Source organism: Lepus europaeus, chromosome 6, assembly GCF_033115175.1.
Source record: "Lepus europaeus isolate LE1 chromosome 6, mLepTim1.pri, whole genome shotgun sequence".
Classification (NCBI taxonomy): Eukaryota; Metazoa; Chordata; class Mammalia; order Lagomorpha; family Leporidae; genus Lepus; species Lepus europaeus.
The window spans coordinates 76,643,199-76,657,414 of NC_084832.1; the positions used below are offsets into that span (position 1 = coordinate 76,643,199).

The 14,216-nt window shown below is 43.7% G+C and overlaps 1 protein-coding gene across 1 annotated transcript in view; it reads right to left on the reverse strand.

Annotated features, from left to right (window-relative positions):
- B3GLCT (beta 3-glucosyltransferase) overlaps positions 1-14,216 on the reverse strand; it is a 123,941-nt gene that overhangs the window by 28,227 nt on the left and 81,498 nt on the right. Inside the window, exons 11-13 of the mRNA XM_062195183.1 lie at positions 13,464-13,533; positions 4,130-4,243; positions 2,295-2,394 (exon numbers count right to left, since the gene is read on the reverse strand). Of these exons, the coding sequence (XP_062051167.1) occupies positions 2,295-2,394; positions 4,130-4,243; positions 13,464-13,533 (284 nt within the window). The remainder of the gene's footprint in view (positions 1-2,294; positions 2,395-4,129; positions 4,244-13,463; positions 13,534-14,216) is intronic.

The window sequence follows — 14,216 nt, forward strand, 5'->3', positions numbered from 1 at the left end:
ACCATTTCAAGCAATTTTTATTTTTACACTCTAACTTCTTTATTCCATTTTCATTTTCTTATTTTCTAATTTCCATTCATGTTCCTTATTAAATTTTAATTTTCATTTGAATTCTTTCACTTTTAGGTGTTTCACAACTTAGTCATAAACTCAGTACAATAATTTCAAAATTTAATTATGAATTTGTCTTTTTGTTCCATTTCTTTCTTCAGTCCATTATTTTCTCTCTTTTTTTTAAAAAGATTTATTTATTTATTTGAAAGTCAGAGTTACAGAGAGAGAGAGAGAGAGAGAGAGAGATCGATCTTCCATCCACTGGTTAACTCCCCAATTGGCCGCAACGGCCGGAGCTATGCCAATCTGAAGCCAGGAGCCAGGGGCTTCTTCCGTGTCTCCCACATACATGGGTGCAGGGGCCCAAGGACTTGGGCCATCTTCCATTGCTTTACCAGGCCATAGAGGAGAGATGGATTGGAAGTGGAGCAGCCAGGACTCAAACCGGCGCCTATATGGTATGCCAGCATTTCAGGCCAGGGCATTAACCCACTGTGCCACAGTGCCGGCCCCCAGTCCATTACATTCTCATTTCATTTCTTTCTCCCATTTTCAGATTTCACATTCAAGATATTTTCTTATGTTCCCAAATGCTTGCTTTTTTCTAGAAGTTGTAACTCCGTGTTTTGGTAACAACAGAAAGACCAACCAACTTAAAGATGAGGTTGTTGTCTTTCATGGAAAAGAGAGGTTGACCCTAACACTTGCAATTATTAGGCCTCATGATTTAGGAGAGATAAGAGACCACCATGACCAAGGATGGTGTCAGAAGGGCAAGGTAACGAAGCTCAATCTGAAAAACATCGAGACCTCAATGTGTGTTATCACCAGCAAAAAACCTGGCAAAAGTTCTGAACAGAGCAGCTGTGCTACAGAGGGATGGTACAAGTGACGCAGCTCCCAAGGCAATAACCGCTTCAGGAGATGTTCCTGAGGGCATCATTCTTGCATTCTTGGAGGCAGCGATGCTCTGCTTCTGCTGTCACCATTGCGCCTGGGGTTCACTGAGCTTCTGGATTTGTATGTTTAGAGTTTTCATCAAATTTGGAAAATAAATCTTTAAATATTTATATGCACCTTTTGGAACTCCAACTGCATATTTACAAGGCTATCTGGAATTGCCCCAAAGCCCAGTGATGTGCTACTCATTTTCTAAAATTATTTTTTTTTGCATTTTATGTTGTATAACTGCTATTGCAACATTTTCACAGTCATTGATATTTTCTTTTGCAATGTTTAATTTGCTGTTAATACCATCCAAAAGCGTTTTCACTACAGATAATATAGTTTTCATCTCTGCAAGTATGATTTCAGACTTATTTACACCTTCTAGTTTTCAAACATATAGAATACAGTTATAATAACTTTTCAGTGATAATAGCTTCATAATTGCTAATTCTGACATTGCATCAATTCTGGGACAAGTTCAATCAATTGATTTTTATTCTCAATACTTTTCTCCTGCTTTACATACCTAGTAACTTTTAATTAATAGCAGACTGTGAACCTACTTACGGGGTGCTGAGTATTTTTGTACTAGTATAAATCTTTTAGTACTCATCAGCACTTGTTATTGGAAACAGTTTGGTCTTTCAGGGTCTTGTTTTTAGATGTGTTAGGCAGGACCTGAGCAGCGTTCAGCGGAGGGTTAACACTTCCTCACTACTGAGGCAAGATCCTTGTGCGTACTCTACCCGGGGCCCTGTGATCCAGACTGGCTGCCAGGAACGGGCACTACCCCGAGCCCTGCATGTGTCAGGCAGAACCCCTTGTAGCCATTTTGCTGGGCTCTTCTCCCAGCCTTGAGTAGTTTCTGCATACATGTGTGCTCATCAATACTGTACAGATCTCTTCTCTCCAGCACTCTGTCCCACAAACTAATGCCTTGATCTCCCATGAATCTCAGCTCCAAGTCTCCAACTAGAGGAGTCCATCAGGTTGCACCTAGTGCCCCCTCCTTAAGCATGGCTCGGCACTCTCTTACAGCAGCCAGCTGAGGCAGTCCCAGGGCTCACTCCTTGCTTTGTGTGTCTCGGGCATCACTGCCCTTTGCTGCCTGGTGTCCAGTCTCTGAAAGGGCTTTCTTGTACATATGTGTCCTTTAGGGGGTTTGCTTCAGATGGTAAGTTAAGTCCCCTACCTATATCCTAGCTGCAAGCAGTAGGGCCCATCAGAGTTTTGAATATGAATATGAATATATATATATATTAAAGCCACGCAGGATGAAAATGACTCCTTACCTGATTAATGTATCATCATCCACAATGACCAGCCACGATGTTTTGTCATTGCTATGATTTAAAAATCTTTCCAAAATGGCAAACGTCTTTCCACAATGACCTAGGTGAGGAGAAAACATAAAATGTGTTATTTTCTGAATATGCAAAATTCATTTTATTTATTTAATTATTTTCATTTTCATGTTTTGTAAGAGCTTGGATGCTGACATTTAAATTTGAAATTTAAAAAACTAGCTTTCTCTAAGTTCACAGACATAATGAACCAATAGGAACTCTGGAGATCCTGAAGTATAAGCCACTCATCTCACACATGAGGAAACAGAGACTTAGAGAAACCAGGGGTCCTCCACAAGGTTACACAGAGCATTTGAGGCAGAGGTAGAATTGGTATATCCAGTCCAGGCCAAAATGAAGCAACAAGGAGGGCTAGTGCTGCAGCACAGCAGGTAGAGTCCCCGCCTACCGCGCCTGCATCACATATGGCACCACTTCAAGTTCTGGATGCTTCACTTCTGATCCAGCGCCCTGCTGATGCACCTGGCAAGGCAGTGGAAGATGGCCCAGGTCCTTGGGGCCATGTACCCACGAAGGAGACTCAGAAGAAGCTCCTGGCTCCTGGCTTCTGACAAGCCCAGCCCTGAATGGCCATTTGGGTAGTGAACCAGTGGAGGGAAGATTTCTCTCTGTCTCCTCCTCTCTCTCTCTCTCTCTCTCTCTCTAATTCTGACATTCAAATAAATAAATAAACCTTTCAAAAAAAAGAAGCAATCAGCCTCCTGGCAATCACAGAAGCCCAGCATCTTCCCTTAGGTAGGGTTTATCAGAAAGAACTGCGAGAACCCCAGGCACTACAAGCAATAGTGATGAAAGCGCTACATTATACCTTGATGCACTTATCTAGTAAATATTTACTGTGGCAGGTAGAATGACATGCACTAAAAACACAGCGCTGAATAAGACAGTCACAGTTCTTCAGACACCACAGAGATGTTTTTGTAATAAATGCTCGAACCAGGATAAGAATAAAATGATTGGGAAGAGTAGTCAGGCGGATAAACAGGAACAGGCCCCTCCTTTGGACTAAGAATTTGGTGACATAGTTAAGAAAAATTATTAGTAATTTATGGTAATTAGCACTAAACCACTCATTTTTTAAAAAAGATTTATTTATTTGAAAGTCAGAGTTACACACAGAGAGAAGGAAAGAGAGAGAGAGAGAGAGAGAGAGAGAGAGATCTTTCATTCACTGGTTCACTCCCCAATTGGCTGCAACTGCCAGAGCTGCGCCTATCCGAAGCCAGGAGCCAGGAGCCAGGAGCTTCCTATGGGTCTCCCATGTGGGGGCAGGGGCCCAAGGACTTAGACCATCTTCTACTGCTTTCCCAGGCCATAGCAGAGAGCTGGATTGGAAGCCGAGCAGCTGGGACTTAAACAGGCACCCACATGGGATACCGGCACTGCAGGCAGGGGCTTTACCCACTATGCCACAGTGCTGGCCCCTAAACCACTCATTTTGACCTTTATTTTCTTTATTCTCAGTCTGAATTCCCATCCACTGGTTCACTTCCCAAATGCCTGCAGTGGCCCCTAGCTGAGGCTGAAGTTGGGAGCCAGGAACTCAACCCCATTCTCCCACATGAGTGGCAGGAACCCAACTGCGGGAGTCATCACCACTGCCTCCCAGGGTCTGCGCTGGAAGAAAGCTGCGGTCAGGAATGGAGCACTGTGTTAAACTCAGCCTTTCCCATACCATGTGGATGTCTGAACAACCAAGCCAAACGGCTGTTCCAGGATGGGCATTTTTAACAAGAAGACTGTAAGAATTAAGGACTCACCTCTGTCTGTATTAGGAATTCCCAGATCCACAGTAGGGATGGAAGTTTCTGCGTAGTCACTGTAGTATTCGATGAAACTTGCCTCTCTCTCCCAAGTCTGCTTTACAATGGGTACTGAAAAAATTACAGGTGACAATCACTGGCACCGTCTGACAGGGAAGCCATAAGACTCAGCACAGCAGCCCAGAGGAAGGGAAGTGTTACTTATTCTGCTTCAGGTGTTCCAACACCTGGAGCTTGCTTCAACCCTGAAAAATGCCAGCACCCCTTGCTGATCACTGCTCAGGACTAAAACCCTCTTCTTGAAGCTTTTTTTTTTTTTAAGATTTATTTTATTTATCTGAAAGGCAGAGTTACAGAGAAAGGAAGAGACAGAGTGCTTCCATCACTGGTTCACTCCCCAGATGGCCACAATAGCTGGGGCTAGTCCAGCAGAAGCCAGGAACCTGGAACTCCATCAGGGTCGCCCATTTGGGTGGCAGGTGCCCAAGCACTCGGGCCATCTGCTGCTGCTTTCCCAGGCCATTAGCAGAGAGCAGGATGGGAAGTGGAGCAGCCAGGACTTGAACTGGTGCTCATACGAGAAACTGCCATCCCAAGTGGCTGCGCCACAACGCTGGCCCCATTCATGAATCCATTTTCTGTACCCTCTGGAATCAAGCACTGCTTACTCCTGGTGCACTCCTACATCATGAAAAAGTTTCTGGTCTGATTATACTGTTGCATTTAAATAATTTGCTTGTTCTCTGATAGGTTATTTCATTTAACCCATCTTTAGCTTTTCGGCAGGCATAGAAAACTATGTTGAAAATCTCCACTCTGATGAAGCAAATCTTCACTTAACTTTCTGAAATTTTATCAGATAATATCTTTTCCTTCTTTGCAACCCAAATTAAATAACTTATATGCAACACTGTCATTGGAAAGCAAAATTTAAGAAATTAGCTATATAAGACAGAGAAGTTAGAATCTACCTCACACAGTCCTTAACACACAAAATAAAGAGTGTACCATTTCATAATCTATTGTTCATTGGCTATTAAGAATGAAAAACAATTATGAATTCTGGACTTTTGCTAAAATTATCACCAAACTGTCCATTAACTATTATTTGTATCGTTAAAATGTAATTTTTCTGCAATCATAGGGAAACGGATAGTTATAAAGATTTCTCCATGTCAAAAGTCAAACATGCATTAAATAATAGCTAAGATCTGAGAGACAAAAAAAAAAAAGAGAGACATTTTCAGAAACTTCACTGTTTTAAATTTCAGCACAATGAAAATCCCAACCCTGGCACTGCCTTGGCAGTTTGCTTTGCATATAATAAGCAAGGGGCTGTGATCCAGAAAGAGCTCCCTGCTGTCTACAGCCCTGAAAAAGCTCATTCTTGGGTAAAGGTCAAGAATGTTACTTGAGGGCGGGGGGCGGCAGTGCTGTGACATAGCAGGTTAAGCCAGCGACTGCAGTGCTGGCATCCCATATGAGCATCAGTTCGAGTCCCAGCTGCTTCAGTTCCAATCCAGTTCTATGTTATGCCCTGGGAAAGCAGTGGAAGATGGCCCAAGTCCTTGGGCCCCTGTACTGAGGAGGAAGCTCCTGGTTCCTGGCTTTGGATCAGCACAGCTCCAGACGCTGCAGTCATCTGGGGATTGAACCAGTGGATGGAGGACACCTCTCTCTGTCTTTCCTTCTCTCTCTGTGTAACTCTAACTTTCAAATAAATAAATAAATCTTAAAAAACAAAAAACAAAACAAAAAAAAAAACCGACTGTTATTCGGGCCCAAATACAGGTCCTACAGACTCTGCAAATTCTGCTTCCAATTTCCTCAGCCTTTAGCCTTCAATTCTTTTTGAACTAAAAGCTTTTTTTCAACAGTACAGATGTTTCTTCTCAAGTCACTGATTTAAATGACATTAAGATCAAAATCAAGTGTAAGTTAGCTCTGACTGCTCTACCTAACACTTATTTTTAAACAGTGGAAACAGAAATTTCACTACAGGCAAGAATTACTGTATGTTCTCATTTGATTTGTTCCCCAGCACCAGACATAGTGTGTAGGGCATAGTAAGTGCTCAATAATCAGGAAAATGAGAACTGTAGTTTGCAGGAATTTCAATAAAAGGCCTAGGACTATTTTATGGAAACTAGTTTAAAGGAGAATTGTATTCCTTTGGTACAATAATGGGACCATCAATCTTTAAGACCAGGCCATTTTCATGTAGTACAATATTATGATTCACAACATCTAAAGTATTCAATAGTTTGTATTGTCTCTCCCCTCATCAGGAAAGAACGTAGGACAGGCACTGTGGTGCAGCAGTTAAGCCACTCTCTGCAGGGCCAACACCCCACATGGTCACTGGTTCAAGTTCAGACTACTCCACTTTCTTTTTTTTTTTTCCTTAAAGATTTATTTATTTATTTGAAAGTCAGAGTTACAAAGAGAGGAGAGGCAGAGAAAGAGAAAGAAGTCTTCCATATGCTGGTTCACTCAACAACTGGCCTCAATGCTGATTCGAAGCCAGGAGCTTCCTCCAGGTCTTCCCACGCAGGTGCAGGGGCCCAAGGACTTGGGCCGTCTTCTACTGCTTTCCAAGGCCATAGCAGAGAGCTGGATCGGAAGAGGAGCAGCTGGGACTTGAACTGGCACCCATACGGGATGCCGGCACTGCACGTGGCAGCTTTACCTGCTGTGCCACAGCGCTGGCCCCTAGAATACTCCACTTTCAATCCAGCTCTGGGCTAATGGCCTGGAAAAGCAGTGGAAGATGGCCCAAGTGCTTGGGCCCCTGCACCGATATGGGAGACCCAGATGAAGCTTCTGGTTCTTGGCTTTGGCCTGCCACAGCCCTAGCTGTTGTAGCCATTTGGGGAGTGAACCAGCAGATAGAAGATTCTCTCATTCTCTCTCTCTGAAATTCTTTCAAATAAATAAATACATTTTTAAAAAATAAAAAAAGGATGGCCGGCGCCGTGGCTTAACAGGCTAATCCTCTGCCTTGCGGCGCCGGCACACCAGGTTCTAGTCCCGGTCGGGGCGCCGGATTCTATCCCGGTTGCCCCTCTTCCAGGCCAGCTCTCTGCTATGGCCTGGGAAGGCAGTGGAGGATGGCCCAAGTGCTTGGGCCCTGCACCCGCATGGGAGACCAGAAGAAGCACCTGGCTCCTGGCTTCGGATCAGCGAGATGCGCCGGCCATTGGAGGGTGAACTAATGGCAAAAAGGAAGACCTTTCTCTCTGTCTCTCTCTCTCACTATCCACTCTGCCTGTCATAAATAAATAAATAAATAAATAAAGGAGAAAGAATGTAAACCTAAGGAAAAGTCTTCCATAACCAGCAGGCTAAGTTTTGTATTCAAATCAGTGTTGATGCTGAATTAGCTAAACTTTTTTTTTTCTTTCTTTCTTTTCTTTTTTTTTTTTTTTTTTTTTTTGACAGGCAGAGTGGACAGTGAGAGAGAGAGAGACAGAGAGAAAGGTCTTCCTTTGCCGTTGGTTCACCCTCTAATGGCCGCCGCGGTAGCGCGCTGCGGCCGGCGCACCGCGCTGTTCCGATGGCAGGAGCCAGGTGCTTCTCCTGGTCTCCCATGGGGTGCAGAGCCCAAACACTTGGGCCATCCTCCACTGCACTCCCTGGCCACAGCAGAGAGCTGGCCTGGAAGAGGGGCAACCGGGACAGGATCGGTGCCCCGACCGGGACTAGAACCCGGTGTGCCGGCGCCGCAAGGCGGAGGAATTAGCTAAACTTTTAAAATACTGTTCCAATTCATTAGAATTGTTGGAATTCTAAACTGAATTACTTCTACTATTTACAAAGTATTTTGAATACTGAAGTTATATTGAAGCATTGCATTCCTAAAGATATCAAATATCAAGAAAACATATGGGTATTTTTTAAAGTATTGGGAAATGGAATTAAAAGGCAAGATTGTTTTGGTGCAAATCATTTTGAAACCATAGGTTTTTCTCATAACATACATTTTCCATAAATTTTTGAAGACTCCTCATACTTCAACATAGTTAACTGATATATTATCTCAGTAAAGAAAAGCCTATTTCTACCACATAATAAGAGTAAATGCCTCTTTCAAGAAAGTTTGCCACGGATAACTTCAAATGGGTACAAATTAAAAAGGTTACTATCAGAAAAGCCCCAGTTGCACAGATGGCATAAACCTTCCTTAGAGTTTTCCCGACTCTAAGCAAGAGAAGTAGCTCATGACAAGGTAAAGAAACATTTTTACCCCCGGTAAATTTACTTGCAAAGCCATCTCAAAGGAAAACTGCACTTGACACTGGATCATTTTATACATGTTCCATCAGTCACACCTGAGTGTACCACACAATCAAAAGTGAATGGCTGTTTTGACTTGAAGCAATCTGCTGTTTGGGGCTGGCAAATGAACCTTCTGTCTCAGCGTGCGAGTCAGTGACCCCCAAATAAAACCTTGACTGCGCTCCACCGGCCCTGAGGGGTTAGAGACCCACAACAGAGTGCACTGATGCCTCCAGCTGAAGTCTGAGTGGCGGTGGGCGTTTGGCCTAGCAGCTTAGATGCTCATATCTTACACCACAGTGCTGGGGTTTCAAACCTAGCTCTGGCTCCTGACTCCAGCTTCCTGCTAATGCAGACCCTGGCATCCCCAGGGTGGTGGCTCAGGTAACTGCATTCCTGCCACCCATGTAGGGGACTTTTAGAGTTCCTGGCTCTGGGCTTCCGCCCCCAACCCAGGGCCACTGCGGACATCTGAGGTGTGAACCAGCAGATGGGAGCTCCCTCTCTGCCTCTCAAATAAATAAATTTTCTACATATAAAAGACTGAGTTGTACCTAAGACTGAAAAGCATCCCTCCTGGGTGATCTAAATCAACAGTGTAGGGCAATCTGTAACACTTAAGCTACTCAACAGCCAGGGAAAGGCCTGAACCAGGCAACACCTGACTCCCGCCTCTCGTCAATAATTCATGTAATCACCTCATGTGCCTCCAGTGTGGCCTTCCATCTGGCTGCATCTCCACTCAAGCCTCACCTCTTAAACAAACAGGGGACCACAGCACCTGAAGCCTCCATTACCAAAGAGACCACCACCTACCAAACACTCCTCTTAATAAATCTGTTCAGATTCACCTCTTGTAGACAAGGTCACAGCAGTAAACATGGCAAGCAGAGGTGTTTTAATCTGAAAGGAATAAGGTGTTTATTCATAAGAGCTCAGGAAACTGTGAGAAGGAACTAAAGCCTGAGCAAATAACAATTTAACCTCTATAATTAATTACAGGGAGACTGCAGGAAAGTGTCTCACAACCCACAACATGAAGAATAAAAACACAGGCTGTGTGAAGTGAGACTGGCCCGTGAACAGACTGAGTGGCAAAAGGATGCTGAGAAAATGCTGATGGGCTCCTGACAGGTGACATTCCACAGTGAAAAACATCAAGCCCCAGAGAACGCAATCAAGCTGCATGCTATAATTCCAGCCATCTTTTCCAAGCTTAAATTTTATATGCTCTGCCCAATGCTTCACCTTCCAAGAGGGTATTTCAAAGAGTTCATGGGAAATGGGATTAAAAGATAAATTTACTTTGGTGCAAGAAAATTTTGAAATCCATGGACATGAGTGGCCTGCTTTCAGTATTTCAAAAATATAGTTCCTTATCTGTTTTTAAACATTTATTTATTTATTTGAAAGACCATAGTGAGAGAGAGAGAGAATCTTTGATCTGTTGGTTCACTCCCCAATGCCTCAAGTGGGGCTGCTCCAGGATGAAGCCAGGATCCTGGAACTCCATCTGGATCTCCTAAGTCAGAGGGTGGCAGAGGGAGGGGCCCACACCCTTGCTTTCCTAGGTGCACTGGCAGGGAGCTGGATCAGAAGCGGGGTGGCTGGCATTGCAAGCGGAAGCTTAACCTGCTACAAAACAACATCAGTCCTATGTTTTTTGGTTTTTTTTTTTTCTTTCAATGTCATTTGGCCTTTGTTCCTTCAATCATTTCTACCACTGAGTGCACAGGGGAAAAAGAAAAAACCATCCAGTGCATGTATTCTGCTGGGCTTACACAGGAGTGGCTACGAGAAAGCCCAGCTCCGTGTGTATAGGACACCATGAGCCTTGACTCCTTGTTGTCCCTATTGCTGCTGAAAATGAATAGTCCCTGGCCAAGTCCTCACTGGCCCTGAGGTCATCAACACGAATATCCAAGATGATGTGTCAAGCGCTGGGTTTGAAATATACCCAAGGAGATGACAGTGTATCTGTGCTAAGGTAGAAAAAGCATGGGTTTTAGGAGCCAGAAAACCCAAACAGGTCCTGGCTCTTCCACTAGACGGGCTTCCAGGGCTTGTGCCAGTTGTGTACCATCCCACACCCTGTTTCCTCTGCAGTATTAGGTGAGGAACAATGATGATTACATACCACATGATTGAAGGTATGTGAAAAAAGACACACCCTGGCACTGTCATTGTATCTGATGTGATTAGTGCATCATTTGTTCTCTGAGCAAACTGGTAGCTGAACTCTCTCCTAAGAGGAGAGAGGAGAGGAGGCCTGACTCACTGCCCACATGCTTAACAGTGGCAGCCACACCAACGCGCTAAAACCCTGCTGCACACATCCAAGTTTAAAGACACAGAAACCCAACTGTGAGAGTGTCATAATGCCCTGGGTCTCACACTTCAGCAACCCCACAGCCAACTGAACAGTCGCCAACCAACGTATTAGCTATGGGAGACCATTTTGAAAGCTAAGAGGTTCCTGCATTGTGTAGCAGGTAAAGCTGCAGCTTGTGATGCCAGCATCCCATATGGGTGCCAATTAGTATCCCAGGTGCTCCTCTGACCCAGCTCCCTGCTGATGGCCCGGGAAAGCAGCAGCAGATGGCCCCTGCATCCATGCGGGAGACGTGGATGAAGCTCCTGGCTCCTGGCTGTTACTGCCATCTGGGGAGTGAATCAGCAGATGGAAGATCCTTCTCACTCACTCGCTCTCTCCCTCTCTCAGTAGCTCTTTTAAATAATAACTCTTCTCTCTGTAACTCTTACAAATAAATCAATAAATCATTTTTTAAATGCTAGCCAGCTTTAGGGTTTTGTCACTTTTAAAGATCTCTGACTTGAAATTCAAATAGGAAAGCATTTCACAGATACTAAAACGATTACCTCAACCTTATACAATCTAAGAAAGCAATAATAAGCTGTATTACTCAAAATGATGTTAAAATTAAATTTTTCTTTCATTCTGTAGAATATGAAACATATAATTAGGGAGGGTTCCTAATTTCACTGCTTCTTTGTCACTTGTCTCAAGGGAGAAAATGTCACCACTACCACCATTGCTAACATTAGTATTACGAAAATAATCACCACTCTGAGTGCAGCTTCAAGATCAATTAAATCAATTCAAACCCTTCTGCTTGCTGTAAGCTAAGTATAAGAAAAAGCAGGATAGTTCATTTCCTCGGACAACTGGGTTTATAAAGATAGTTGTCAAAATCATCCCACAAAGCTCTTCTAAATCATGAAACAGGTGAAAGGATACTACATTTAGGCTAAACTTAAGATAAATGAAAATTTTATTTTAAACAGTATATTGATTCTGAATAGTTTTAGGAATCCTTGTATAAGGAAAGCTAACTTAATAGGACCTGGAATTTAATGTTTACTCAAAGTCTATAAATGTGAATTAAAAGTTTACAGTTAATGTACGTTTAAGATATTATAGGTCAGGGTGGACATTTGGCCTCGTGGTTGGATGCCAACTGGAATGCCCTTGTCTTACTTCGGAATGTCCAGGCTCAGCACCTCGCTCTGCAGCTCCGTATCCCAGCTTCCTACTAACGTGCACCCCGGGAGGCAGTGGTAAAGGCTCCACTAATTGGTTTCCTGCCATTCACCTGGGAGACTCGGATTGAGCTCCTGGCTCCTGGCTTCCACACAAGCCCAGCCCTTGTCACTGTGGGCCCTTGAGGAGTGAACCAACAGATGGGAGTGCTCTGTCTCACAAATAATTTAAAAACATACTACAGATTACAACTGGATTTTAATTGATTGTGAATCTTAGACAATACTATAATCCCAATTATAAATTTCTGTTATTTAGAAAGTATCTTCCCCTTTAAAATGTAATCTGTATGTACCATAATATTACATAAAATATATAAAGGAACTTCCCCCATAGCTCTAATCCATGAAAATGACAGCTGGCTGAGAAATCTCTCCTACAGAAATATCACACCCTTGGTAAAATCAACAGTCTTTTCATGGAAAAAATTAAAATATGTGCTAAAATTAGAACATGCAAAAGACTGCCTAATTTTCAATTTCAGAAAAGTGCTAGTTGAAATAAGGTGCAAAAAGAAATGATGTCTATTTATATACAGAATGGGCTTTTTGGTTTTTTTTTTTTAACATTATCACCCTCAGTTAGCAGGATTCTGTAATGACACCCAAAACCTGAACACACCATTCATGGGTAGGATAGGGTTTCCCCCAGCAAAGACCACCATTCCTAAGGCAGTGTTTCCTTTTCTCCAATATATTGACGGGTGAGCAAACACATATCTTCGGTAAAACGTATGAAGAGTCTTCAAAAGAATAATTGGTGCTGGCTTCTATCACCTTGAAATCCCCTGCAATATTCTTCAGAGGGCTCAGTAACTGTGCATGGACATAAAAGGACATTGCTCAACAAAACGGGCTGCTATTCACTTCTTGTCTCCAAGATTGTCACAGCTGAACGCTTCCATTTCCAACTTAAAATAGTGTTCTAGACAGTATATACAAAGGGCTCTGACCATCCGTGTGTATACAAAATTGTCCTTTCTAATTGGTCTTGGTGACTGAAATCGTACAATGAGGAGTACTAGTTAAATAACTGCTTTCACGTCAACACTCTGTTGTCATCATTCCCTGTCTTGAGCTTATCCCTGGGTTGCACTTTCTTTCAAAAGACAGTTTGCATTTTAAAAGTTCAGTCAAGGGGGCCAGCACTATGAGTGAGTAAAGCTGCCACCTGCAGTGCCAGCATCCCATATGAGTGAAGGTTTAAGTCCTGCTGCTCCACTTCCGATCCAGCTCTCTACTATGGCCTGGAAAAGCAGTGGAAGACGGCCCAAGTCCTGCACCTGCATGGGAGACCTAGAAGAAGCTCCGGCTGCCGGCTCTAGATCGGTGCAGCTCCAGCCACTGTGGCCATCTGGGGAGTGAACCAGAGAATGGAAGACCTCTCTGCCTCTCTCTCTCTCTCTCTCTGCCTCTGCCTCTCTGTAACTCTGCCTTTCAAATAAATTCTTTTCGAAAGATGTTCAATAAAAACAAATAACCCAAAACATACTTCTGTCACTGTGAAATTTCTTGCATGTTTTTACTGCAACAAAAATATCCTCCTTCTTCACTGGCTTTCCCTAAAAAATAAGGAAAAACAAATGCATATGAATCAGCATAAACTTCAGACCCACATGAGACGTCACCTGCTTGAGAGTTCAGATTAACCAGTGGTAGGGACTTCAGCCCATATCCAGGGCAGGGAAAGGAAAGGAAGTGCAGGTCAGCTGACAGCACAGCCCTGGATGTCAGCCAGCCCAGGACCCGCCTCCCAGCTCTGTCCTGAACAGACTGTGCATTATCTCAACAAGTGCTTGAGAAAGCTCTCAAAACCCCACTCTGCTCATTTAGAAAATGAGAGTAACCCCCGTAATGCTGCTGCTATTACTACAATTTACTAAGCACACAGAAGGTGACCAATAAATGTTAACTGCCTCTCTTCTCCTCTTCCCAGTTGTTGAAGATTTTGACAAAGAGAGAAGCTGGGGGTGGGGGGCGGGGGATGTTTTAGAGCTAAATAAGAGATGACTCCCTTTCCTGGGCCTGGGCTTTGAGGTTGAACGAGTTTTTATGACGCCTGTCTTGGCTCCTCAAGTCTAGACTAAGGAGCTTCTGTCATCTACTAAAGGTGAGACTGCTTCAAACACCTGGGGCAGAGGAGAATCCTGGAGCCCAGGCAGATGACTGGGGCACGTGGAGGGATTTATCACACACCCAAGGCCTGGAGAGGGAGCTGTTCTGAGTCCTCTATTACCTGTCTTAT